Source organism: Canis lupus, chromosome 10 (assembly GCF_048164855.1).
Source record: "Canis lupus baileyi chromosome 10, mCanLup2.hap1, whole genome shotgun sequence".
In the NCBI taxonomy this organism is placed as follows: domain Eukaryota; kingdom Metazoa; phylum Chordata; class Mammalia; order Carnivora; family Canidae; genus Canis; species Canis lupus.
Window position 1 is genome coordinate 53,354,533 of NC_132847.1, and position 22,445 is coordinate 53,376,977.

Consider the following 22,445-nt stretch of genomic DNA (forward strand, 5'->3'; position numbering starts at 1 on the left):
GGGTGACAGAGACCTAGGAAGCATGCCGGGCAGGTTGAAGGAGCACTAGTTACTGTCTTAGCAGGGACCATGTTCCACCCAGTGACAGATGATCCCAATCCTTGAGCTGGGGAAACTGCCCAAGGAAGATTGATTTGCACTGGCCCCAACTGCAAATGTTAATGCTACCAGTAAGGCCCTGGGTGGCTTCAAAGGGAGGCTGCAGAGGTCATAATGGAGATAGGATTCTCTATAGCTTGACATTTTATAAAATATTTTCACCTCCAAGATCTTAACTTGTCTCTTCTTCCCCAGAACTCTCTGTTAAGACTTCTGACAGTCAAGGAGAGGGAACGAGCCCGGACCACTTTCCTGGCCCGGGGCAGTGGGAACACTATCAGTGAGGCAGAGTGCCGTGGAGCCCAGCACTCTTGGTTCTGCAAACGCCTTACAGAGGTTCCTTCCTGCAGTGTCAGGTCTGTTCCTTGCCAATCCCTTCCCCCACTCACATGCCCTTCTCTTTTTTCCATGCCAATGGCCCTTGGTATGAAAGGTACCTCTCTGTTTCTTCTGTCAACAGACAGGAGAGGATCTTCCTGTGCATTAGCCAAAGGACATTGATTCTTATTGGCCAAGGCATAGGGCATCCTCTACATCAAACTGTTGCCCATGTTAGAAAAGCATGGACATGTATATCCAAGCTATGGGTTCCCCAGAGTTTGGGAGGGGCCAGACCTTTCACTTTTCCATTTCTAACCACATATCCTTGTGCCAAACAGCATCAGCCATGTGGGTCCCATAGCAGACAGCAGTCCAGCCAGCAGTAGCAGCAAGAGTCAGGACAAGGCTCTGCTGCCCACAGAGCAGGAGTCCAGGTGAGTAGGATCCCCTCACTGGGCTGTCTGCACTCCTGACCCTTCAACACATGTAAATGGGCATTACCCACTGCCACCCCAAAACAGCAGGTGCCTATCCCAGAAACCAGGCTCCAAGAATGTACATTTGACCCCAAATCTATAGGGTCAGCTGGCTGGTCTGTCAGCTTGGAATCACAGCCAGCCATACCTATGATAGCCAAAAGCCAGGGCTTCTCTGAGCTTTGCCTAGCTTAAGCCATAGTGCCACTGGGATCAGGTCTCATGAGCCCCCAGGCTCTGCAGCCAACCTCACAAACCTATTCCTTGCTCCCACTCCAGATTTGTGGACTGGCCTACCTTCCTGCGGGAGAATGTTGTCTACATCTTGGCTGCTCGCCCCAACAGTGCAGCAATTCATCTGAAACCCCCAGGATAGCATGGAGCAGAGAAGCTCAGTTCGGGGACAGTGATGTTTCTCCCTCCTCTCCTTTTTCTCTTTCCCTCTTTCCCCCACCATCCTCTGGTACTGAGACTTACGGGAATGGAGCACTGCCAGCATCGCAGTTTGCCACTAAGCTTTATGGAACTGAAATCACTGCTCCCCTCACAACAGAGGCAGTAAATGCATTGCTGCAGGGAAAAGCCCTGGGAGCTGTGGCGGTATCCACTCCTGAACCCATTCCTCTGTCCTCACATCATAAGACTGGACCTGCCACTGAACACATATGTGTGCACATTCACACATGCCTAGCTGTCCATGCCTTCAGAGACCTGGTTCTTCTTGATTGAAAAAGGATCAAAGTTCCTTTCTGAAGCTCCTGGTATGGATGAGAGGGGTCTCTATTCACTCCTATTGGCCAGTTCTGATTTCTAGAAGACAAGTCTCTGGCCAAGTGATTTTTAAATAGGGCATATCAGTCTCACATGCTGTCCTGGAGATGCTGATAGGCTCCCTCTTCCTCAATTGAAAATCCCTTCTGTGGTGAGCCACTATCCTGGTAGGTATGTGCTATGTCCCTTAGGTATGTTGAACTGGGAAAATTATTGAAAACCACCACTGCACTTCAGCCTGTTGTTTATTTAAATCCTTATTCCTAGTGACAGAGAAGGCATCTAGCCCCTCCCAGGAGCCCAGAATTCTAGGAATCTCTCAGCCAAGTCTTTCAAGTCCAAAAGTCTTTAGCAGAACAGTCAAAAACCAAGATGAGCCATCCTGGCCCCTGTTTTACAGATGGGAACACATGGCCCAGAGCCCATGGGCCTGAATGGAACAAGTATGATGGCAGGAGTCACAACCCTCTGTATTAGATGCTTGACCCAAGTCAACTACCACAGAGACCTGAAGCCTGATATCCAATGAAGACCAGTTTAGGATGGAAAAAGAGAGGAGAAGCCTCATGATATTCCATCTTTCCACCTCAGCCCAAATGTAGATCTAGAAGAGTGTGCCATTGTATGGAGAACAAGAGCCAGCCTCTTCCATAGTGCCCCTGACAAGCTGGAACCAAGAAGAGGATTTGCATCTCAGCTCGCTCGCTCTCTCTCTCTCTTTCTCTCCCTCCCTCCTCAGCTGTTCTGCAGAAGTCCCAGCAAAACCTCACAGGAGGTTCATCCTCCCCATCACTGAGATACGGCCTGAGTTGCTGCTTCTCCCTGCTACTCACTACATGTCTTTCGCCACCAAGCCTGGCCTCTTAAGTCCCAGCTGTCCCCCTTAAGCTCTTAAGTCACTGCATGTTGTGGGTCAGCTCTGGCCCTGGAGTCCAGGTTCTGTTTCCAATCTGAATATTAGAGAGGGGATTGGCTCCATCATGTTGAAACTAACATATCCCCATTGCTCAAGGCACTTGTATTAAATTATGTGCTTACAGAAGTAGCATACAGCTCAGTGTTGAGATGCTCAGAGGAAAGTGGGGAGCTACAACCAAGGTTATGGTAACAACATTATATGATCACCTTCTGTAGAAACTGCTTGACCTAGAACAGGTTGTGAAGCTTCGGGGGTTGGTTTATTCAGGACTAAAATGAAGCAGACAGAAAATGAATCTGGGTTCATGGGTATGGCCCTGAATATTTTAAAACCCACAGCTTTTTAAAAATACTGCTTAGCCATACTCCCAAGACTGATCATTAAGAGGGGCCATTGTTCAGTTAAGCCAGAAAGGAAAAAAAGAGAGAGAGAAAGCACATGACTCTTGGGTCCAAGGACTGCCTCTGAAGCAGCCAGACCTGGGGTTTTGCAATGAAAAAGATTAAAGCACATTCAGCACAGGGGCTCTTGCTTATTCTTCTGGTAAATCACCTTGTATGCCAATGGCCTTGGGCTGCTGGATCTCACAAGGCATTTTGAGTAGAGACAAGCTCTGGGCTCTGAGAGCGGAACAGCTTTTTTCTCCTGCCTCATCATCAGTCATAGGGAGTGAACTATATCTTCCTGTGCCCTGATCCTTCACAGACAAAGTGATGCCTACCTCTCTGGAGCTGCAGCTTTTAGCTTTCTGTAGATGAGTGGTAAAAGACCATGCATGGCCAGATCGGGCTGGTTGCATCTCAGGGCCTGGCAAAGCAGGATTCCTTCCACAGTAGGACCAGGCTCATTGAGACTATTCTTCTCCCTATTCCAAGACAGCAAGTTTCCTTGGGGCATGCTGCAGAGGGCCCAGGGGACCCCAGCATAGAATTCCCAGTCCACAAAGTCCTAAGAAGCAGAAAAACATGGAGAAGCAACTAGCCTTTTCTCCCATTAGGCATTTAGCTTTTTACCAATGTAAAGAGTCCCTAGCTCCACCAGATCAGAGTTGTAGAAGCCCCACCCCAATCCCCATCTGGGATTTTGCTTTGCAGTGTTCTAATCCATGGAGATCATCTGCAGTACATATGAAGCTGTTCAAACTTTTATAAACTTAGCGAAGCCCATTCCCTTTCCTTTTCATCAAACCTTTCCATCACTGTGACTATCTGAAATTCTGCCAAGTACAAAAATTAGTGTCTGACTCTTAAGGTTTGAGAAAATGTTCTAGTCATTTCTTCTTGGCTGCCCAGAATTGAGATCAGTGCTTTTTACAAACACCACCCACTCCACCCACTATCAGCAGAGGTTAGGGTTGCTCCTCTGACATCTCCTTGCCCTAAGCCTATTTTTTACCCAAAACTCCTCCTCCCTATGCTCAGATTTAAAGGCAGGGGCATCTGGATGACACGTGGAGCTGCAGTGATAGAAGGTAAGTAAGGCAGTAAGCTGTGGCCATACCATATAACATCCAGATCTGATTTGTGGCTTCCTCACCTGAGACCAGCCTTCCTCAACAGAGGAAGGCTCTTTGGTTTTGAGCAATGGCCCCTTTGGATCCCAGAGATGGAGCAGACCCTTCCTCTAGGTACTGACCCACTCTCAAATGCTTTTCTTCCTATGAGAACAGCCAAAGCTATGAGCATATTGCCTCTTCCCACCTCTAGCCCAAGTGACTGGGCCTACAGGGCAGATCTGCCTTTTTGGCCCTGGTGCTCCCTATGGGATGTCACCCTGACCGTATTTGAGTGGCCAGATCTAGGAATTCCCCCATTCCTATCACTAACATTGGAGGCACAAAATCATACTGCCTGGGAAGAAGACACCTCTTTGGAGAGTAAGCCCAGGATTGTACCTAGGCCTCTTAGTCCGAAGTACAACCTCAACCATTGCCGGTCTCATGGCTTCAGTAAGAGCAGTGCAAGGAATCCCTAAAGGCAAGAGGGAAGCTCAGCAGAAGCTGTCTGGCAGGGCCTCAGGCTAGTTATGACCACCTCAGAGTCCAGAATAACCTCCAGGCATGACTGGTAGCAGGCTCTAGTGATCCTACAAGCATGACCCTTTCAAACTAGCAGAATTTGATATAAGGAAGGTATATATTTGGCACTGAAAGAATAACGTCCTGGCAGCACTTGTAACCATAACCCCTTTTTACTCCTCAATTTAGAGTAATAAAATTGCTTCTTTCCCTATACCACTTAATTTGAATTTGCCCAGGATCCTTTTCTGGGGCCCTGACTGCAGCTTAGATAACAGAGATCTGGATGGAGGATGGGAAATACTATATTGTGCCTATTCCCTGTAGCTCAGTCCTGGAGTGTGGTAGGACTGGGCATTTCCCCTGCTGCCACTGCTCTTGGCAACCTTGAAAGAAAATAAACAGGTGACAGAATTTCTACTAGACCCAACTAGCACTAAGGAAAACCTTTCCTCTGAGCCATATGTCCTGATGACCCAATTTGTGGACGATGTGTCACATCTGGTCTGGGCCAGTAGCTAAGAAGCCCAATCACATTCCAGCTTGTATAGCACAGGTTGGCATGACCATAAGTGAGAACATCATGTTATAAGCAGCAAGGCCTTTCCATAACCATGTGAAACAAAGGCCTTTAAGTTTACCCACCTTTAAGAGATGGCCTGTGATCTATCTTCTAGCCAAATACAGGCTTGTGAGGGGGTTCCTGAGAACACATAACTGGAGGATCCAATGCCCTCTGGCCCCTTATACCCTTCCTATGTTCTTTTCTGCAGAAGGTAACTTGACAGTAAGCCGAGGGGAACATCCCCAAGCCCTGTCTTCCCACCAGTACAGCTGCATGCTCCTCCCCATGGCTCAGCCCTCACTCCTGAAGGAGCTGATGCTCCCAGAGGCTGGGCACAGTGGAAATCATAATAAAGAGATTGTGATGCTATTTTGGCTTCCTGCTTCCTGTTATTCAGGCACCTGCTGAGTTTCTTGTTTCCCTATCATTAGCCAATTCCTGAGTCTAAGGAGCTACTGTGGCCTCCAGGAAGAATACAATATGCTGTAGCTCTCTTTCTGGAGCTTTACTGGTGCTGACCTTCCCAAGAATCAAGTGATGGGTTGGGAGGAGGCAGGGGCTCCACCATGGACACAGAGGGAAAATGAAAGCACAGAAGAGAAGCCAGAATTTTCTAAGAAACTGAGGAATAGTTAAGGCCTCCAAGCCTATCTGCAGTGTTTTCCACCACTACCACCAAGGGCCAGTTTTAGACACATTTCTCTTCCCAGTTCCTGCTGGGTGACAAAGGAAGCTAGCTGTCTGTTTTCTCATCTTCTGAGTCCTTCTTAGTAGAAGATTTTCTCCCCATTTTTGCAGTGTTTTAATGTGATATGATAGAGTTGGGTAAACTAAGCTTCAAGAGAAGCTTTCAAGGACGCCTGGGTGGCTCAGTGGCTGAGTGTCTGCTTTTGGCTTAGGGCATGGTCCTGGGGTCCAGGATCCGCTCAGGGATCAAGTCCCACATCGGGCTCCCTGCAGGGAGCCCACTTCTGCCTCTGCCTATGTCTCTGCCTCTGTCTCTCATGAATAAATAAATCTTTTTTAAAAGAGAGAGAAGCTTTCAGAGGACTATGAAGTCTTATTTCTTTTACCAGATAAGAACAGAGCCAGTACCTATAGGCAAAGAAAGCATCTCTAGAGTGTGGATCAGAGGCATATACTTTTACCTTTAAACCGTAGGGGCCCCAAATACAAATCATTGCTAATATTTTTGAGTACTTACTATGCACTGGGCAGTTCTAAATGCTTTATATAAAATCATCTTCAAAACAACCCTGAGGTTTGTATTACAGATGAGAAAAGTGAAGAACAGAGGCTGAGAGTTTCTCGAGGCTACACAGTCCTATAGGAAGCAGGGGAACCAGGTAGACTGCCTTCAGTGCCCATGTTCTTAACCACTTTATTGTGCTGCCTGTCAGGGACATCTCAAGGAAACAGCTACTGTGTGGTCTAGCATATCCTCTTTCCACCCTGGGAACAGGCACATAAGCAACCAGTCCTGTAGCCATGTCACAGGATTTCTTACAACCTACACAACTCACCCATTCACTCACACTGCTCCCATACTTTTCTTCCCTGGAATTTTCAAATGGAGGTCCATCAGGCTCAGAGGCAGCTTAAGATCGTAAGGGTCCCTTCTCCAAGCTCAGTGAAGAGCATAAGGACAGAAAAAGAGACATAAGAGCTGGGCCTCTTTGGACCCTAATCCAAAAGCAAGGTTTCCCCATCCTCAGTCTGGCAATCCTGATGGACTTTATTTTTTTATCTTATTTTTTTAAATCTATTTATGATAGGCACACAGTGAGAGAGAGAGAGAGAGAGGCAGAGACACAGGCAGAGGGAGAAGCAGGCTCCATGCACCAGGAGCCCGACGTGGGATTCGATCCCGGGTCTCCAGGATCGCGCCCTGGGCCAAAGGCAGGCACCAAACCACTGCACCACCCAGGGATCCCCTGATGGACTTTAGATCCTTTTAGGACTGTTCCTCCTCCTGCCACTTGTTTCCAGGACTGGCTGGAGCCTCAGTTCCACACAAACTTCCACTCATCCTGCCCTGCTTTGGCTGAAATGCATTCCTCTTTTTTTTTTTTTTTTTAAGATTTATTTATTTATTCATGATAGACATAGAGGCAGAGGGAGAAGCAGGCTCCATGCAGGGAGCCCGATGCGGGACTCGATCCCGGGACTCCAGGATTGTGCCTTGGGCCAAAGGCAGGCGCCAAACTGCTGAGCCACCCAGGGATCCCCTGAAATGCATTCCTCTTATCTCTAAAGTAAGCCATTCCTTAAAGGGGAAAGAGTAGTGGCTAAATTTGCTAAACATGGAATAGTGTTCTCTTTCCCACCTCATCCAAAGGGTTGCTTGGAGCTTGACCTTGCTGAACCTCAGTTTCCTTCTCTGTAAAAGTCAGGGAAATCATTCCTCTCCTGTGTCCTGGGCTGATAGCTGTGTGAGGACAGAGTGAGTTTGGTAAGAGGAAAGAGCTTTATACACTATAAGGCACTAAGTGAGCAGCAAGGATTTCTGGCCCCTAGATATCTAAAAGCTGTGCGTGTATCATCTTCCACCCACCCACAATCACAGGCATAGCCGGGGTACCACCAATGGTCTCTGTCCACAGTGCTGAAGTCACAGTTGAGACAGCTGGGGATCTTCGGTCTCTTTTCTTTTTTTGGTAATATACTAATTTATTCATATATACATTCACTTTACATTATTACATTTTAACATTCATCAAAACCAAAAATATGGAATGCTTCATGAATTTGCATGTCATCCTTGTGCAGGGGCCATGCTAATCTTCTCTATATGGTTCCAATTTTAGCATATGTGCTGCAAAGCAAGCACTTCAGTCCCTCCTGTCCCACCTTTAAGTAAATACAAATGCAGAGATTTCCAAGCCCAAGGATTGTTCTAAAATGCAGAAGGTATTGCAAAAACGTTTGTTTTATTTCAAGTATCTTTGTTTTTAAAATAAAGAGAACACTCCTTTCAAAATTGTAACATTTGGGCAGTTGTACAAATGGGAAGATGTGATACAGCAGCTCAGGAAGAGGAGGGTATAGTCTTCATTTGATATGGAGAAACAGTATGAGGTAGCTACCAAAAAACTGATGTAACATGAGGCTATGTAGGAAGAAGTTCAGAGTCAGATGAGAGAGGCAGGCTGGCTCATTTGCACACTGCACCAGCACTCCTGAAAAAAAGCTAATCAAAGCCAGGCACCATGAACTGAAATCCAGCCAAAGGAGCATGGTCTTAGGGGCTAGAATGGAAAAAGGCAGAGGAGGAACCCATGAAGGCCTGAGAAGTGTCTCACTCTAGAGAGGAGCAGACTTGAGGTATGCAGATGACTGATGTCTGACAGATGGGACTGATGAGGCCAATGTGACCTCAAGGACAAAGTTAAGACCAAAGGTGGAGGAGAGGCAGATTTTTGCTTAATAGGACCAAAAGTTAACTGGATTCCAGGGAAGGTAGTGAAACTGTATAACCATATGACACAAATGCTGAGTTGGGAATGGGATGCCTTACCAGGTATACAGTCCTCTTGAGACCTGTGATGCCTGTAAATGGTTAAGCACCTTCTAGTGCCTGCCCAGCCTTGAGCCCAGCTGATCTAGAGGCAGATTCAAGATTGTACAGACCCACATGACCACAAAACAGTAGAATAACTGGGTCGGAAAACTTAATGTCTTTAGTTCAATCTCATAGACTGACTGTTGTGCCTCTGGCTCTAGGTCCTGATCTGAGAGAAAAGAGCCAAGGTCCCAAGACACCTGATATCTTCCCAGATGAGCTCTGGAAAACTTGCCTCTAGAACCTGATGTTGCACGCCCTCTGCTGGTCATTTCTAGCACTATCTTCTCACGTCCAAGGCAAGAAATAACCCCTTTGAACACCTAGGGTACTGGCCAGTGGAGGTTTAGAACAAGGTGAGTACAAGGGAGTACTGTGGTCAGTGTCCAGTCAGCAAACAGGATCAGAACTGAATCTCCAGTTGAATTCAAGTAATATTAGGGCTCATCCATGTCTAGAAGGGCTTAGGCTAAGGCTGAGTTTAGGGAACTGTCTGGTCTAGGACTAAGGCCAAGGTTAGTGTCTCAGGCTGAGGTCAAAGTTGGTACCCAGAGTGGAACCGAATTCTGGGTCCAAGTGTCAGCATGAAGTATGTATCGAGGTGACTCCTCAGGAAGGAGTCAGTCTGCATTCAGGGTCCCTGTAACATTCCTATACTAGGTGGAAACATCAGGTAATAAGCACCAGCCACGGAGAACTCAAGCAGAGACATCGCTACAGGAGAAGTATAAGGGTTGGGGGACAGAATGAAGTAGTAATTTCTAAGGGCCTCCCAACCTAAAGATGGTAACGGGCAAGCTTGAGCCATAGTGTCTCCTCAGAAGGTGGAACCCTGTATTCTAGCTGGAACTTCCTGTCAAAGCTTCCCCCACCCCAACAATAGTATTGCCACATACAAGTCATAGGTACAATTTGGGAATAGGAGAGGTCCAAGGACCAGTCCTGTCACTGCAGAGAGCTGGTGGCTGTGGGAGTAGTCTCCCCTCCCCTTCTCTGTTTCCACTGGCAACAGGGCCTAGCAGCCTCCCACACCCAGATCTTAGCAACCGTGGGAGCCCCTGGCAACTGCTGCCATGGCAACAAGTCAGAGAACTAAGAATGGGCTTGAGGGGGGGGAGCACTTCCTCTGGAGACTTCAGGATATGTGCAAGATAGGGGGCTCCCCCTCCCATACACAGTCTGGGAGGGAACATGTGCTCCTGTCTAAACACCTCCTCACTGGCACCCACCCCTACCCCTGCCCCCGGGTTCCGGTTCTCTCAGGGTGAGAAAATGAGGGACACCTAGGGTTATGACGTCTCTATAGGAAGGGAGGGGAGCGCAGGTGTTCAGAACTTACAGGATCACAGATTCATGCACACACTGGCAGTCAACGTGTCAACATCCATGAAGCTGTTCATCACGTAGACACAGACCTACACAGTCATTTAATCACACATGTGTACTAACACAAAAATCACATATACAACAAATAATACAGAATCAGGCATACTACCACAAAAAATATCACACAGATACACTCTCACTTCCAAATCATATTACAGATATAACAGTACAAATAATTCCCAGACTTGAACATCAGATGCACTCACACATCCAGATATCTGTGAACACACAGAATAATGGTTAACTTTGCCAAGCAGTAACTACATACCAAGCTCAAAACTAGGTTCATTGCATGTGATACCTTAATTAACCCTCACAACAACTCTATGAGGTACAGAGCTGTACCCATGATACAAAGAAAGATATGAGGCAGAGATTTGGCAAGTAATCTCACTAGGTCAACAGAGCCTACATTCTTACACCTATGCCACACTGTGCACTCTGCTTCCTAACCCTCACCTGATACCCAGGGCAACATGACACAGGGTGGCAATAGACAACCCAGCAGACAATGGAATCCATGCTATCAGCACCTGAAGGCTGGCCCTGCACGCCACCCCCCAAGGCCTAAGCCCACAATACACCATCAGCAGGGACCAGGTAAGGGCCAGTGACTAAATCCCCTGCCTCCGTTTTGGCACAGGCAAGGCTGGAGGAGGCAAAATAGACAGAACTGAAATAGGAAGAAGTAGAGCCACCCACAGCCCAGGCCCCCATCAGTCTGGAGGTGGCAGAGTGAGATCCTCCAGATCTAAGTAGCTAGCACTTGTCCTGGGCCCATTCATCCTACCGTGGCCATCTCCATGTCACACTAATATTCCACTCCCTCATCATCCCATCTCCCTTCCCTTCTAGTCTTTGTTCCCCACTTCTCCCTCCCTTCTCAAACCTCCTCCTTACCTCCTACTCTCTCTCCCCTCCCCTCTTCTTCCCACCCTCTCACCCCATCTTCCTTCCTCCTCTCCTCACTTCCCTCATCCCACCTTTTCTTCATCCTCTCCTTACCCCACATCCTTTCCTCACTTCACAGCTCACACCCCTTTACACTTGGGATCCCGTCAGTGAGTACTAGAAAGAAGGCAGATAATGGAGAACATGCAGGCCTGACCTCAGGAACCCCTAGATCTCTGTCCTTCTCTCCTCTGCTCTGTGGCCCAGATACTGATGTCTGCCAAGCCTCAGTTTCCAGATCTATCCAGACTGCATGATCTCATGGATGTCCAAACTGTTTCTGGGAAATGGCAAAGAAAGAGAGGTGAGAGTTTCTGCCCTGGCCCTTCCTTTGTCCTCAAACCCCCCCAAGAACTCCTTCCTCCTCCTCACCCCCGGATTACCCCCTCCCCACCCCCGTTCCCTGTAGCACAGATGGGCCTGGGAGACAGTGACGTGGGCGCCAGGCACCGTGTCTGCTCAAGCGTCGGCTTCCGCTGGCTACCGCCTCCGCAGCCCTGCCTGCTCTGAACAACGGGGACACTGGGGCTGAGATTTAATAGGGGAGAGAGGGGGTTGGGACTTGGAGATAGGACATTCTGAGTGTGTTAAGGAAATCATGTGGACCTGAGATGAAGGGTTAAAGGGGGCAGTTAGCATAGGGGAGACCATAGGAATAGATAACAGATTAAGAAAAAAAGACAGAAGATGGGGGAGTGGGGTAGGCAGAAGATCAGACCCAGCTACAACGCTGGGGAAGAGAGGGTGGGCTAACATTTGGGAGATCAAGGGGGAAGTAGGATGAAAGGTTACAGAGAGAACATTAATGAGGATTGTGTGGGTTCCTTCGGAGGGGCTGCTCACGAGGGAGCTGGGATGAGGGGATTATACCGACACGAAGAGGAGACTGGCAAAGGGAATTAGAGTTAGGACGTGCTAACCCTGGGGAGAAGTACCAGGTTACAAAGGAGAAAGCGGAAAGGTGCTTGAATTCTGCATGTCTCGTGGGGTCTGTTTTGTTAGGTCACCTCAGGTCAATTCCGGGTCACGATAAGGTAAAGCCGAATCAGGTCTGGTGGAGGTCGATCCACGGCTCCGATGGAAGGCAGGTAGGTAGGGGGTGGCCTTTTGACCCTGGTCGAGGGACTAACACCTCCCAAAGGGCACTATTCTCTCCCCTACCCTCCTACACGAAGAGAGGAAAGAATGCCCAGAGTCACCGCCAACTGGTAGGCGGTTTTCCTTTAAGGCTGCGTTTGACGTTACACAGGTTCCAGAAGATTCTCCCGGGATTCGAGCGGTGGCCAGTACGTCCCACCTTCTCAAACCCGAGATTGGACTAATAGAGTTGCCCCCAGTCTCGGGTCTGAGCCCCACAGACCAACCAATAAAATCAAAGGGCGCGTAGCGTTGCCGCCCTCTGTCCCTCTCACCAACGACGCGACGAGCTAGCGAAGAGGTGTGGTTGACTGATCCCCAAGCGCACCAATCAGACCGACACCCGTCGCCGCCCGGAATGTGTGCGCGTGTGGCCGGGTGACAGGGGCGGAGAATGGGCGGCTATCACCGCGGCACTCGTTGAAGGCTGCCCAATTACAGAGCAGGCTGAGCGGAGCGACGGGCAGAGCGCGCAATGGGTGGCGCGGGGGCGGAGCCGTGGGGGCGGGTTCCCCGGCCCGCTGTCTGCGGCCGGCGGGCAGGCGACTCCTGTCCCGAGTGGAGGCGGCGGAGCCGGAGCCAGGGGAGGGGGCAGCGGCTGTGTGACGGACCGCGGTGGCGCCCGCAGCTCCTCACTGGTGAGGGCACCGAGCCAGGACCCAGGGGGCGCGGGGGCGTCGCGAAGCCGGGGGTCCTGGTGCAGGGGGTGGGGGGGACCGGGGAGGCGGCGGGGCACTGGAGGCCCACCGTTCCCTGTGCCGCGGTGGTGCGGGGACTGGGGTCTGCAAGTGCTCGAGGTCTGCGACCCTCTAACAGGGCAGCCAGCGCCTGAGCTGGGGGAGGGTCGGGCCGGGTCGGATTGGGTTCCGCGGGCGGAGGCGTTTCTGAGCCGGCCCAGCCCGTCAGCGCCGGTGACATCACCGACCACCCTCCCCCGCCCGAGCCCCCTCCCCTCCCTTTCCCTCCTCTCCTCGCCGCGCCTTTTGTCCCGGGCAGCTCGGCTCTGCCCCGCCCCTCCCCGCCCATCTGCGAGGGAGGAGACTCCGGGTCAGTGACTTCATTGAGTAGGTTCTTGGGGATTGGGGTCGGATCCTCCCCGGAGAGAGACGCGAGAGGAACTCACTGCCTCTCAGGCTCTCACAGTCACACCTGTCACAGGTACACAGGCTGCCACTCGCAAGCACACGCTTGCCACTGCCAGCTTTACTGTCACACTGCCATACAGCCATTCATACAGACATTGCTGCACCTGAGAGCAGGTGGCCGCTGGACCCTATTCCTTCACTCTCCACACCTGGGGATCAGGTCTAGCTCCTGTTGCACCGGACAGGCCTTGCTGGGCAAGTGCCTCTGACAACCTGAGGAGGTGGCCTCCAGAGCTGCAGCTTTCCAAGCAGGCTCCAGTGGAGCGATCAGAGGTGAGGGGCTGGGCTGGGCATGTTTAAGCGCACAGTGCTCTCCTGCCCATCCCCAGCAGCACCCCCACTACAGGCCCGAGGAGCTTTCCGGAGCTTCCCACACTTCTGGGGAGAAGACTTCTTAGCCAGCTTGATGTTTAAAATTCAGCTGGAGCCCTTAAAACTTCGAGCGTGGACGCTGAATGGGTTTGTAAAGTTCCGGTAAGTCCCTCTGGAGAAGGGCACTCATATCCCCACCACCGTCCCATCCTCCACATCACATCCCCTCCATTGCCTACCATGTCATCCTCATCTCATCCCCATTACATGTGAGAACCCCCCTTCCACCTCACCCTTACCTTTGAATGAACTGTAACCCATCATTCAGTTCCCATACCAAACCCTTTAGGCATCCATCCATTTCCCACAAACATCATTATTTCAACTCTCTGCATCTCTTTCAATCCATCGGTAACCCATTTTCCACCTCAGCCGTCTCCATCTGTCATCCCTTGTCCCTTCCACCAGTACTTCATTTTCTGTGTCAACCATCCCCCTCCCTTTACAGGCCTTCTTGCTATTTTGCATTTTCCATTCCTGCCTCAACATGTTAATGTTCTTCTCCATCCAAGGCAGTGCCATGCCATGGGGCTCCTTTGTCATTCCAACACGTGGCTTGTGGGTATGGGGAGGGAGGGAGAGAGGGAGGAAAGGAGGAGGGAAAAGGCAATTCCTGAAAGAGCTTGCCCTGTCTGTGGAGACAAGGGAATTGTAGATATAGAACGGTTATCAGGTGAGTGCCAGGAAGGAAGCTGGCCTGACAGGAGGGTAACACAGGGACAGCAGGAGGAGGCTGGGAGCACTGGCAAGCTGTTTTGCTTGCCCTCTGCCTAGAAGCTGCTGTGGTTCTCTGGGGGCACCTTCATGGTATACCAGGGTTCCTTCCCAGCCCTGGGGTGGGGGGAGATGGTGTGGGCCGAGGCAGAAATGGCAGACCACCCCCAGTTCCCTCTCAGACGGCTTTTACCGTTGCTTCCGAAAATGGCTGCCCACCCCCAGATGCTCTTCTCTCACTTTTCCAACCCCAGCTTCCCCCACCAGGCGTGACATGCTGGTAGGGGGAGAAGGGGGAGGACCTGCCTTTATGGAGCCTTCTCTTCATCAGAGCGAGGTGACTCCCAGAACCATGAGTCAACTAAGCCACCTGCAACAGGCCCTGTGGGGGCAGCAGCTAGGGCCATTGTCTCGGTCTTCCTGGGGCCCTACGGCCTCCCCTTCCCCATGACATCCCCCACTCCTGCTGGGAAACCCTGCACACCTCACAGTCAGAGGCAGGAAAGCAGGCCTCAGCTGTGGCTGCCAGCCCAGGACATTGCTAGAAAGACTCTGGTTTTTCTGGGCTTTGGTAGGGGTTGGCTAAGCCTCTGAAGGGCTAGAGGATGGCTTCTGGCCATCTCCCCAAATAGCCCAACTACAGGAAAGTCCCCTTCCCTTCATACCCACCACAGAGGCAGTGGTGAAGAGATTGGCATGGAAGAATTAGGACCCTATGTTTCTCCCCCACAAAACAAATGCCCCTGCATCCAGCTTAGAAAGAACTGTATCAGAGGAGTGTGGATCTGGCCCTGGGCCAGATCCTAACCACCCGACAGGTAAGCAGGAGGGACTGGTAGGGAAGGTATGAAGGAAATGTTGACTAGTGCCTAATTGTTCTAACAACTAAGATGAAGAAAGACCCTGTGCCCAGGATGCTTTTTTTCACTAATACTAGTGTTCAGAAGGCATAGATATGTCTTTGTACACACACATGTGTAGTTGGTGGGAAGTGAGTAAAGGGAACTGTTGCCCTGTTTGGAAAAAGGACAGTGTCACCCCCTACTAATGAGGGAGTTAGGAACAGCACTTTCCAAAGGCTGTGAGTCATCCCCTGGTCTGAGTCACACGTGAGGCTTAGCAGAGTCTGGGGAGCAGGAATAAGGAGACCTGGGGTCTTCACTAGCAGAGAGAACTCCAGGCACCAACACCCTGACTCAGCCTGGCTGGCCAGGACAGCTGGCTAAAGACCCAGACCTGTCCCTAGCTACTACCTAGCCACTGCCCCAGCTGCCCTTAGTCCGGGCATCATGCCTGAGGCATGGCGTAAAAGACCACGACGCTCAGGTGACATCACCCAGCACACTGATCTCTGCCAGCTTCTATGTATGGGCCTGTCAGTCCATGGTGCCACTTCATGCAGCAGGGCTCTCAGGGGTCCTCAGCCTGGCCCCAGGAACTGGGCCTTAGCCTAGCCCCCAGGAGGCCACAGCCCCCAGTTTCCTGCTGGGAAAATCCAGGAGCTGACAAAAGATTCACAGAATCCTAGAATGTCAGAGCTGGAAGAGATCATCTAGTCCAAACCTTTCATTTCATTGATGGGGAGACAGAGGCCTACAGAACAGGCATGACCTGCTGAAAATCACAGTGAGTCACTTAGGGATTGCAGGATCATCAGGAGCAGGGCTGGGTCAGGAGGGAACAGGGAATTCAAGGACTGGCCCTGGGTTTCTTTCAGAAACAAGGAGACAAGTGCCGGTCCAGTGGCTGTAATGGGAAAGGATTATTACAAGATTCTTGGGATCCCATCGGGAGCCAACGAGGATGAGATCAAGAAAGCCTATCGGAAGATGGCCTTGAAGTACCATCCAGACAAGAACAAAGAACCCAATGCTGAGGAGAAGTTTAAGGAGATTGCAGAAGCCTATGATGTGCTGAGTGACCCTAAGAAACGGGGCCTGTATGACCAGTATGGGGAGGAAGGTAAGAGGGCAGTGCTCCAGCCTGATACTGGACCCCTGTCCTTGTCTGGGGTGCCGGGTGGCCCAGTTCTCAGAGCAGGCAACTGGAGGCTGAGTAGGGGGTGAGGGGAGGCAAGTGTTCTCAGCGCCTACACCCAGAGGAGAGAAGAGACCACCCACTACCCAGCCTTGGCTTACCATAGTTACCCCTGCTTCTCTGTGCCCCTCTCTCTCCTCAAATTCAAGCCTTAGAGACATCTGAAGTCAGAACCAGAGGCCTTCCCCCTCCCTACTTTCCCTCCCAGCCTTATTAGTCCAGCCTGAAGTCCCTGCTGCTTCATTGGCTGATGGGGAAGGTTAGGCAAAAGGAGCTTGTGGCTTGGCTGTCTGAGGACAGAGCATTTACATTCATCAGCATAAAAGATTGGCCCTTAAGCAGCCTGGGAATTAACCACTGGAGCTCTGGGAGACAGAGATGATCTTCCTCTTCCCTGCCCACTTCAGGCCGGCCCGGCAGAACAGAGGGGGAGTCTGCCTCCTGAGGAAGTGGCAGGGATCCAAGGATGGAAGGGGAACCGCTGCTGGCATCTTGCCCCCCTCCCTGAGGTAGCTGGTGGCCATGCACAGGGTGGCAGGAAAGGCCCAAATAAAGCCTCTGAGAGGGTGGCCCCTCCCAGTACATCCCACAGGCATGATGTAGCTGCTAATTCTGGGCCTGCCCCTCAGGGCCGCCTGCCACCCGCCAGCCACAGGCACCTGTCAGGCTATATTAAGAGACGTTGCCACAGCTGAGGACTCTCCTTCCTAAGAGGAACTGTCCTTCCTGCCCAGCAGCATCTACCTTTCTTCCACATTCTCCTCCTCAGTCTTCCCGCTCCAGCCTCAAAACTAGATATGTACTAGACCTGCTGCAGAGTAGATAGGTGCTCAAGAGAGTGTTCTTTTCCTGTCCTCCTTGCTTTGTGTCCTGCGCTATCCTCTGCATGCCCCAGTCCTCCCAACCCCCTGTTCTTAATCTCCGCACCGCTAGTTCCTTCAGCTTTTCCCAGCTCACCTATTAGACTTGCCAACTCCCAGACTCACAGACATCTGCTGGAATCCCCAGTATGCTCTCAGCTAAGACATTCTTCTCTCTGGAGTGGAGGGGTGGGAGCTGAGCGGGTGGGAAGAGGGAAGCAGTGCAGACACCATGCCACCGTGTGACCTGTCTGGGAATTGCACTTTGTTCTCCACTTGGCCTCACCTTCCCTGGCTGGAGAGCTACCCAGAAACTTTACCCCTTCCACATGACCAAGCCTAAGTGAAGGGCAAAGCTCAGCCCCTAGGCCCAGACACTGGGTTCTAACGTCGATCTACATCCCAGAAGGTCCCCAAGGAATGCAGCACAACCTTAAGGAGAAACCCAGGGCTCTGGGAAGGAGAAGCAGCCTTGAAAATGTGGGCTCTATTTCTCACTGCCCTGCCCCCTCCCCAACAGCCAGCTGGAAGGGTTGTGCACATAGACTCTCCATGCAACCCTGGCTGGGGACAAGTTGTTCCCAGCTGGGGAAAGGGGGTGGTAGTTACCCTACAGGAGAAGTTACCCCCTCCTGTTGTTATGGTCCAGCCTCCCTCTTTCACTGAGCTCTGCCAAGCTTCTTGAAGTCACCTGATAATCAGATCTTCAATAAAAGGAAAAAACAGACCCTGAGTCTTAGGAGAGGGATGAAAAGGCAGCTGCTACAAGTCTCTGAACTGCCTGCCACTTGGCCTCTCTAATGAAACCCAAATCCATCCTTGTGGTCCCAGGAAATAAGAGGTTAATTCAATTTAGACTGAGACTTCCCTGATCAATTGAAATCCTAGATAAAAAGCCTCAAAGAAAAGAGTCCCTTCCCTTAGTCTGGGTCCCACCCCTGAGTCTACATATTCTAAATCATTTCTCAGTGTTAACCCCTCCCTCACTCCTCTCCACACCCCTCCCCCTCACCACCACTGCCCTCCCCCCACTCCTGGGCTTGGTGGAGGAGGTCGCCGGTAGGGGGTAGGGGATGAAGGCTGCCTCCAGCAATCTGATGAGCTCCTTAGGACCTGACTTGAGAGAGAGCAGCTAGGGCTACCACTTGCAATGTGCCAGTGCATTCATGCATTTTGGTTGCTCTGACATTAGGTATGGGGTGTAGGGCTTGGTGTTATTTAAGTCCAAGAAGCTCTATTCCCATTGTATTCTCCATCTGTCCAGTGTGTGAATGGCATCCTGGAGTATATAATGCCATGAGCTCTGAGTGTGGAAACAAAGCATTTGAAAACTTTTTCTAGAGAAATAGCTCCCTGGGGCGCCTGGGTGGCTCAGTTGGTTAAGCATCTGACTTCAGCTCCAGTCATGATCCTAGGATGGAGCCCCCTTGTCCAGTCTCCTCCACCCCTCCAGTCCTACCCTTGAATCAAGCCCCCCCCCATCGGACTTCTAGCTCAGCAAGGAGTCTGCTCATCCCTCTCCCTCTGTCCCCCCATTCATGGGCTCGCGTTCTCTCCCTCTCTCTCTCTCTCTCTCATAGAAATAAATAAAATCTTTCCAAAAAATTTAAGAAGTAGCTCCTCATCTCCAGGCTAATAGAGCTTTCCTGCTTTTCTGGACCCTCCTGATTTCTCATTTGGGTAGGAGTCAGGAAAAGGGGGGACTATACTAGAAGCAGAATGAGAGTGGGCTTCCTCCTGGACTGTATCCCAACCTTATTTGGAACAGGTCACTTACTAGCTTCCTGTGTAGTTAAATCTTGTCCAATTGCCTCTCTCTGTGTGTGTCTTTGGAGATAAAGATTTGGGAGTCATGTATGATTGTAATGTGATCCCAAGCCAGCCACTCAAGGCCTTGTGAAACATCTTTAGGTCATGGGCTCATGGAGGAGACCTAGGACTGGAAGTCCTATCCTCCAAGTCTTCTTCTACTTTGGCTTTTCTACCAATTGGCTAACTCAGCCTATTTGACTCTCATGCTGTGCTTTATTATTAAACTTATAATTATGAATAGAAGTGAATCTTGTCAGAAATTTTTCTTACTCTATTAGGTCAGCCCTACATAGGGCCCATGAACTAGGAACTAGAGGGCAGGGGGCGGGGAATGGGGTGGGGTCAAGACCAGCCACACTGTCCCTAACTTCTCCTCCCTCCAGGCCTGAAGACCGGCGGTGGTTCATCAGGTGGCTCCAGTGGCTCCTTTCACTACACCTTTCATGGGGACCCCCACGCCACCTTTGCCTCCTTCTTTGGTGGGTCCAACCCCTTCGATATCTTCTTTGCCAGCAGCCGGTCCACTAGACCCTTCAGTGGCTTTGACCCAGATGACATGGATGTGGATGAAGATGAGGATCCATTTGGCGCCTTTGGCCGCTTTGGCTTCAATGGTCTGAGCAGGGGTCCAAGGCGACCCCCAGAACCACTGTACCCTCGGCGCAAGGTGCAGGACCCACCTGTGGTGCATGAGCTGCGAGTGTCCCTGGAGGAGATCTACCACGGCTCCACCAAGCGCATGAAGATCACAAGGCGGCGCCTCAACCCTGATGGGCGAACTGTGCGCACAGAGGACAAGATCTTGCACATTGTCATCAAGCGTGGCTGGAAGGAAGGCACCAAGATCACTTTCCCCAAAGAGGGTGATGCTACACCTGACAACATCCCTGCTGATATAGTCTTTGTGCTCAAAGACAAGCCCCATGCGCACTTCCGTCGAGACGGCACCAACGTGCTCTACAGTGCCCTGATTAGCCTCAAGGAGGTAGGGCCTGGGTTGGGTTGGGTATGTGTTGGGGAGGGGAGGGATGATGGGGACATTCTTTCCTCACGTCAATCTTCCCCTCCCTTCCCACTCTACCCCACCTTTTCCTCCCTCTGCCTCATTTTCACCAGGCGCTGTGTGGCTGCACTGTGAACATTCCCACTATTGATGGCCGGGTGATCCCATTACCCTGCAATGATGTCATCAAGCCAGGCACGGTGAAGAGACTCCGTGGGGAGGGCCTTCCCTTCCCCAAAGTGCCCACCCAGCGAGGAGACCTCATTGTCGAGTTCAAAGTTCGCTTCCCAGACAGATTAACACCACAGACACGACAGATCCTTAAGCAGCACCTACCCTGTTCCTAGGCTCTGCCCCAGCCAGCCCAGAGTCTTCCACAGCAATACCCCCTACACTCACCCCACCCAATGTGCACCCAGCTTGATGTCCACTGGACACTGGCAACTTTTTCTAAAATGAAAAAAAAAAAAAAAAAGCCACTGGATTTCAGGAAAATGTTCCTGTCCCTGACCCCTTTCAGAGCTGGGCTGCCTTGGGGAAGTGGGTGGGAGGTGGGGAGAGCCTAGTCCAGGCCAGGGGTTAATTTTCATGTCACTAGCTTTGAATCCAGTTCCCACTCCAGTGGCTGGAGAGTGACCTGAGTGCTACTTGAAGATACAGAGATTTCCTGTCCATGCCTGTAAATAGCATGTCCTCTTTCCCCTCTCAGCTTTGCTAATACCTCTCCTCTCCCTTCTCTTCAGTTTCCTCCTACTGGGGGAGGAAGAAGATAGAAAGGACACTGCTTTCCCACCCCCACTCCACCCCTAGGTCCACAGTGTCTAAGGTTAATGCACACATATTGACGCACACAAGCACTCACCTAGAGCTATCTGTGCCTCTCCGGAGTTGAGATAGGAAGGGAAGGTCCGTAACCCATGAACCGGGCCATTGAGCACGAGACACTTTTCATTTGGGGCAGGAAGGTGAACAGGGCCCTTGGCAGACTCCCAGAGAGCTCCCCTGTCCAGATCCCACAGAGCTGAAAGTTCTGTCCTCCCTGCTGCTCTCGGGAGTATGCAAGGGTGGAGGGAGGGGAAGAGGGTCTGCTGTATTAAGGCTGAGAGGGAGGGAGCAGGGTCCATCTCCCAGCCTTCATCAGGAAGGGAAAGGGCTTTGGGGTCAGGTGGCAGCTATTCCCCACCAAGAGATTCAGGGTCACAGGTTTCTCCCCACATCTCTGAACTCAGGGCCTAGCCACCCCCAAACTTCCAAATCCCACTTTTGTGATATGTGAAGCTACTTATTTCTTACCCTTCATGGAGGCTGCGTGGGGAATTTCCAGCCCATTGATGCCTGGGTGACCCCACCCCACTCCCACAGTTGTATAAAGGTTAAATAGTGAAGGAGCTAGGGGAAGACTGCTTCAGCCAGGTCCTGGGGTGGGGTCTTTAGGTTTTCTCACTTTGACAAGCCCCTGAATGTTTTTATAGTAGTTTTTTTGTATTTTTTTGTAATGACAGTATTATGGAAAATAAATAAAGTATTTTAAAAATAAGGCATCTGAGCAGGAGCAATGAACCTGGGATGGGGGCAGGTGTGAAGTACTACTCAATTCCCACCAGGGTCCTGGTCACCTCTGAGAAATCCAAGCAGTCCCTCAATATATAAGGTGACTTGGACTCCTTCCTTCCTCTAAGCCTAGGCCCCTGGGATTTCTAAAACATAAACCCCAAACTCAGCAGAGACAGAAGATACCACTCAGCTATTAGAAGAAACAAATCTATTTAGAAAGAATAAATATCCTTTGTTATGAGAAATAGAGACTATCCTCTTTGAAGGATGTGCAAGCATGAGGACTAATAGATTTTCTCTACATGGACTGGAATTTTCCTTGGAGAAAAATTTTCCTCCTAGGAGGGAATGAAGGAGGACTTTCTGGCTAACTAGAAGAGCTACAACCCCAAAGACAGAGCATGGGGCAATGGAAAGAGCTGTTAGAGGTACTTGGCATCTTGGGCCCATGCTGTCAGGGCCTGGCTGGGGATGCAGGCCTCCTGGAAGTCATAAACACTGTTACCAGTCCTTAAATCTTACAACGTTCTGGGGATGTCTGTCCTTGTCTCTGAACTACTAAGACAACTCTGATCCTTGGGGCCTGCATGCTGACTGCATGATGCACTTGCCACTTTCCTTGGATCAGGGTAAGGGGGAGCCCTGTAGTCATAGAAATGCCCATCTGTAGGTTATGCCTGGGCCTGGACTTCCTCCTGTACTGACTTTCTTCCATGCCTGAGCCCCAGATTCCTCCTCAAGATC

The 22,445-nt window shown here is 50.8% G+C and overlaps 2 protein-coding genes, 1 long non-coding RNA gene and 1 other non-coding gene across 22 annotated transcripts in view; 2 read left to right on the forward strand and 2 right to left on the reverse strand.

The window, feature by feature from the left end:
* The window catches only part of PHF24 (PHD finger protein 24), a 170,538-nt gene extending 165,001 nt beyond the window's left edge, over window positions 1–5,537 (forward strand). For all 4 annotated transcript variants that reach the window (XM_072841776.1, XM_072841777.1, XM_072841779.1 and 1 more), the window contains 3 exons: window positions 295–455; window positions 759–854; window positions 1,176–5,537. In XM_072841776.1, coding sequence (XP_072697877.1) covers window positions 295–455; window positions 759–854; window positions 1,176–1,272 — 354 coding nt within the window. In that variant the 3' untranslated portion in view covers window positions 1,273–5,537. The remainder of the gene's footprint in view (window positions 1–294; window positions 456–758; window positions 855–1,175) is intronic.
* LOC140641632 (uncharacterized) overlaps window positions 1–12,473 on the reverse strand; it is a 28,734-nt gene extending 16,261 nt beyond the window's left edge. For 8 of the 10 annotated variants that reach the window (XR_012038208.1, XR_012038205.1, XR_012038204.1 and 5 more), the window contains exons 1-3: window positions 12,075–12,473; window positions 11,225–11,347; window positions 3,308–3,451 (exon numbers count right to left, since the gene is read on the reverse strand). This is a non-coding gene — a long non-coding RNA (uncharacterized lncRNA). Of the gene's footprint in view, window positions 1–3,307; window positions 3,452–7,495; window positions 7,597–11,224; window positions 11,348–12,074 lie in introns of all 10 variants that reach the window. The other 2 variants (XR_012038203.1, XR_012038207.1) reach the window with 2 other exon arrangements.
* LOC140642078 (U6 spliceosomal RNA) lies at window positions 7,893–7,998 on the reverse strand. Its single transcript, XR_012038645.1, has one exon. It is a non-coding gene; the product is annotated as a U6 spliceosomal RNA (small nuclear RNA).
* A 215-nt stretch (window positions 12,474–12,688) lies between the features above and the next one.
* On the forward strand, window positions 12,689–21,684 carry DNAJB5 (DnaJ heat shock protein family (Hsp40) member B5). 7 transcript variants are annotated; one of them, XM_072841768.1, is made up of 5 exons: window positions 12,689–12,842; window positions 13,679–13,823; window positions 16,153–16,397; window positions 19,528–20,129; window positions 20,261–21,684. In XM_072841768.1, exons 2-5 carry the CDS (start codon window positions 13,756–13,758, stop codon window positions 20,492–20,494), a joined length of 1,149 nt encoding a protein of 382 aa, XP_072697869.1. In that variant the 5' UTR covers window positions 12,689–12,842; window positions 13,679–13,755; the 3' UTR covers window positions 20,495–21,684. The 7 variants fall into 7 exon arrangements, with proteins under 7 accessions (XP_072697869.1, XP_072697871.1, XP_072697876.1 ...); XM_072841775.1 differs by lacking the exon at window positions 13,679–13,823 and adding an exon at window positions 13,510–13,622 and having other exon boundaries at window positions 12,707–12,842; XM_072841772.1 differs by lacking the exon at window positions 13,679–13,823 and adding an exon at window positions 13,363–13,622 and having other exon boundaries at window positions 12,708–12,842.
* Window positions 21,685–22,445: the final 761 nt, after the last annotated feature.

What these genes read in the sequence shown, in the direction of transcription:
- DNAJB5 (XM_072841769.1), top strand. Translation starts at nt 13,642, where the DNA reads ATGTTTAAGCGCACAGTGCTCTCCTGCCCATCCCCAGCAGCACCCCCA. An exon ending in TGACCAGTATGGGGAGGAAG is followed by an intron (nt 16,398 to 19,527) that starts GTAAGAGGGCAG and finishes TCCTCCCTCCAG; the next exon opens with GCCTGAAGACCGGCGGTGGT. An exon ending in CCCTGATTAGCCTCAAGGAG is followed by an intron (nt 20,130 to 20,260) that starts GTAGGGCCTGGG and finishes CATTTTCACCAG; the next exon opens with GCGCTGTGTGGCTGCACTGT.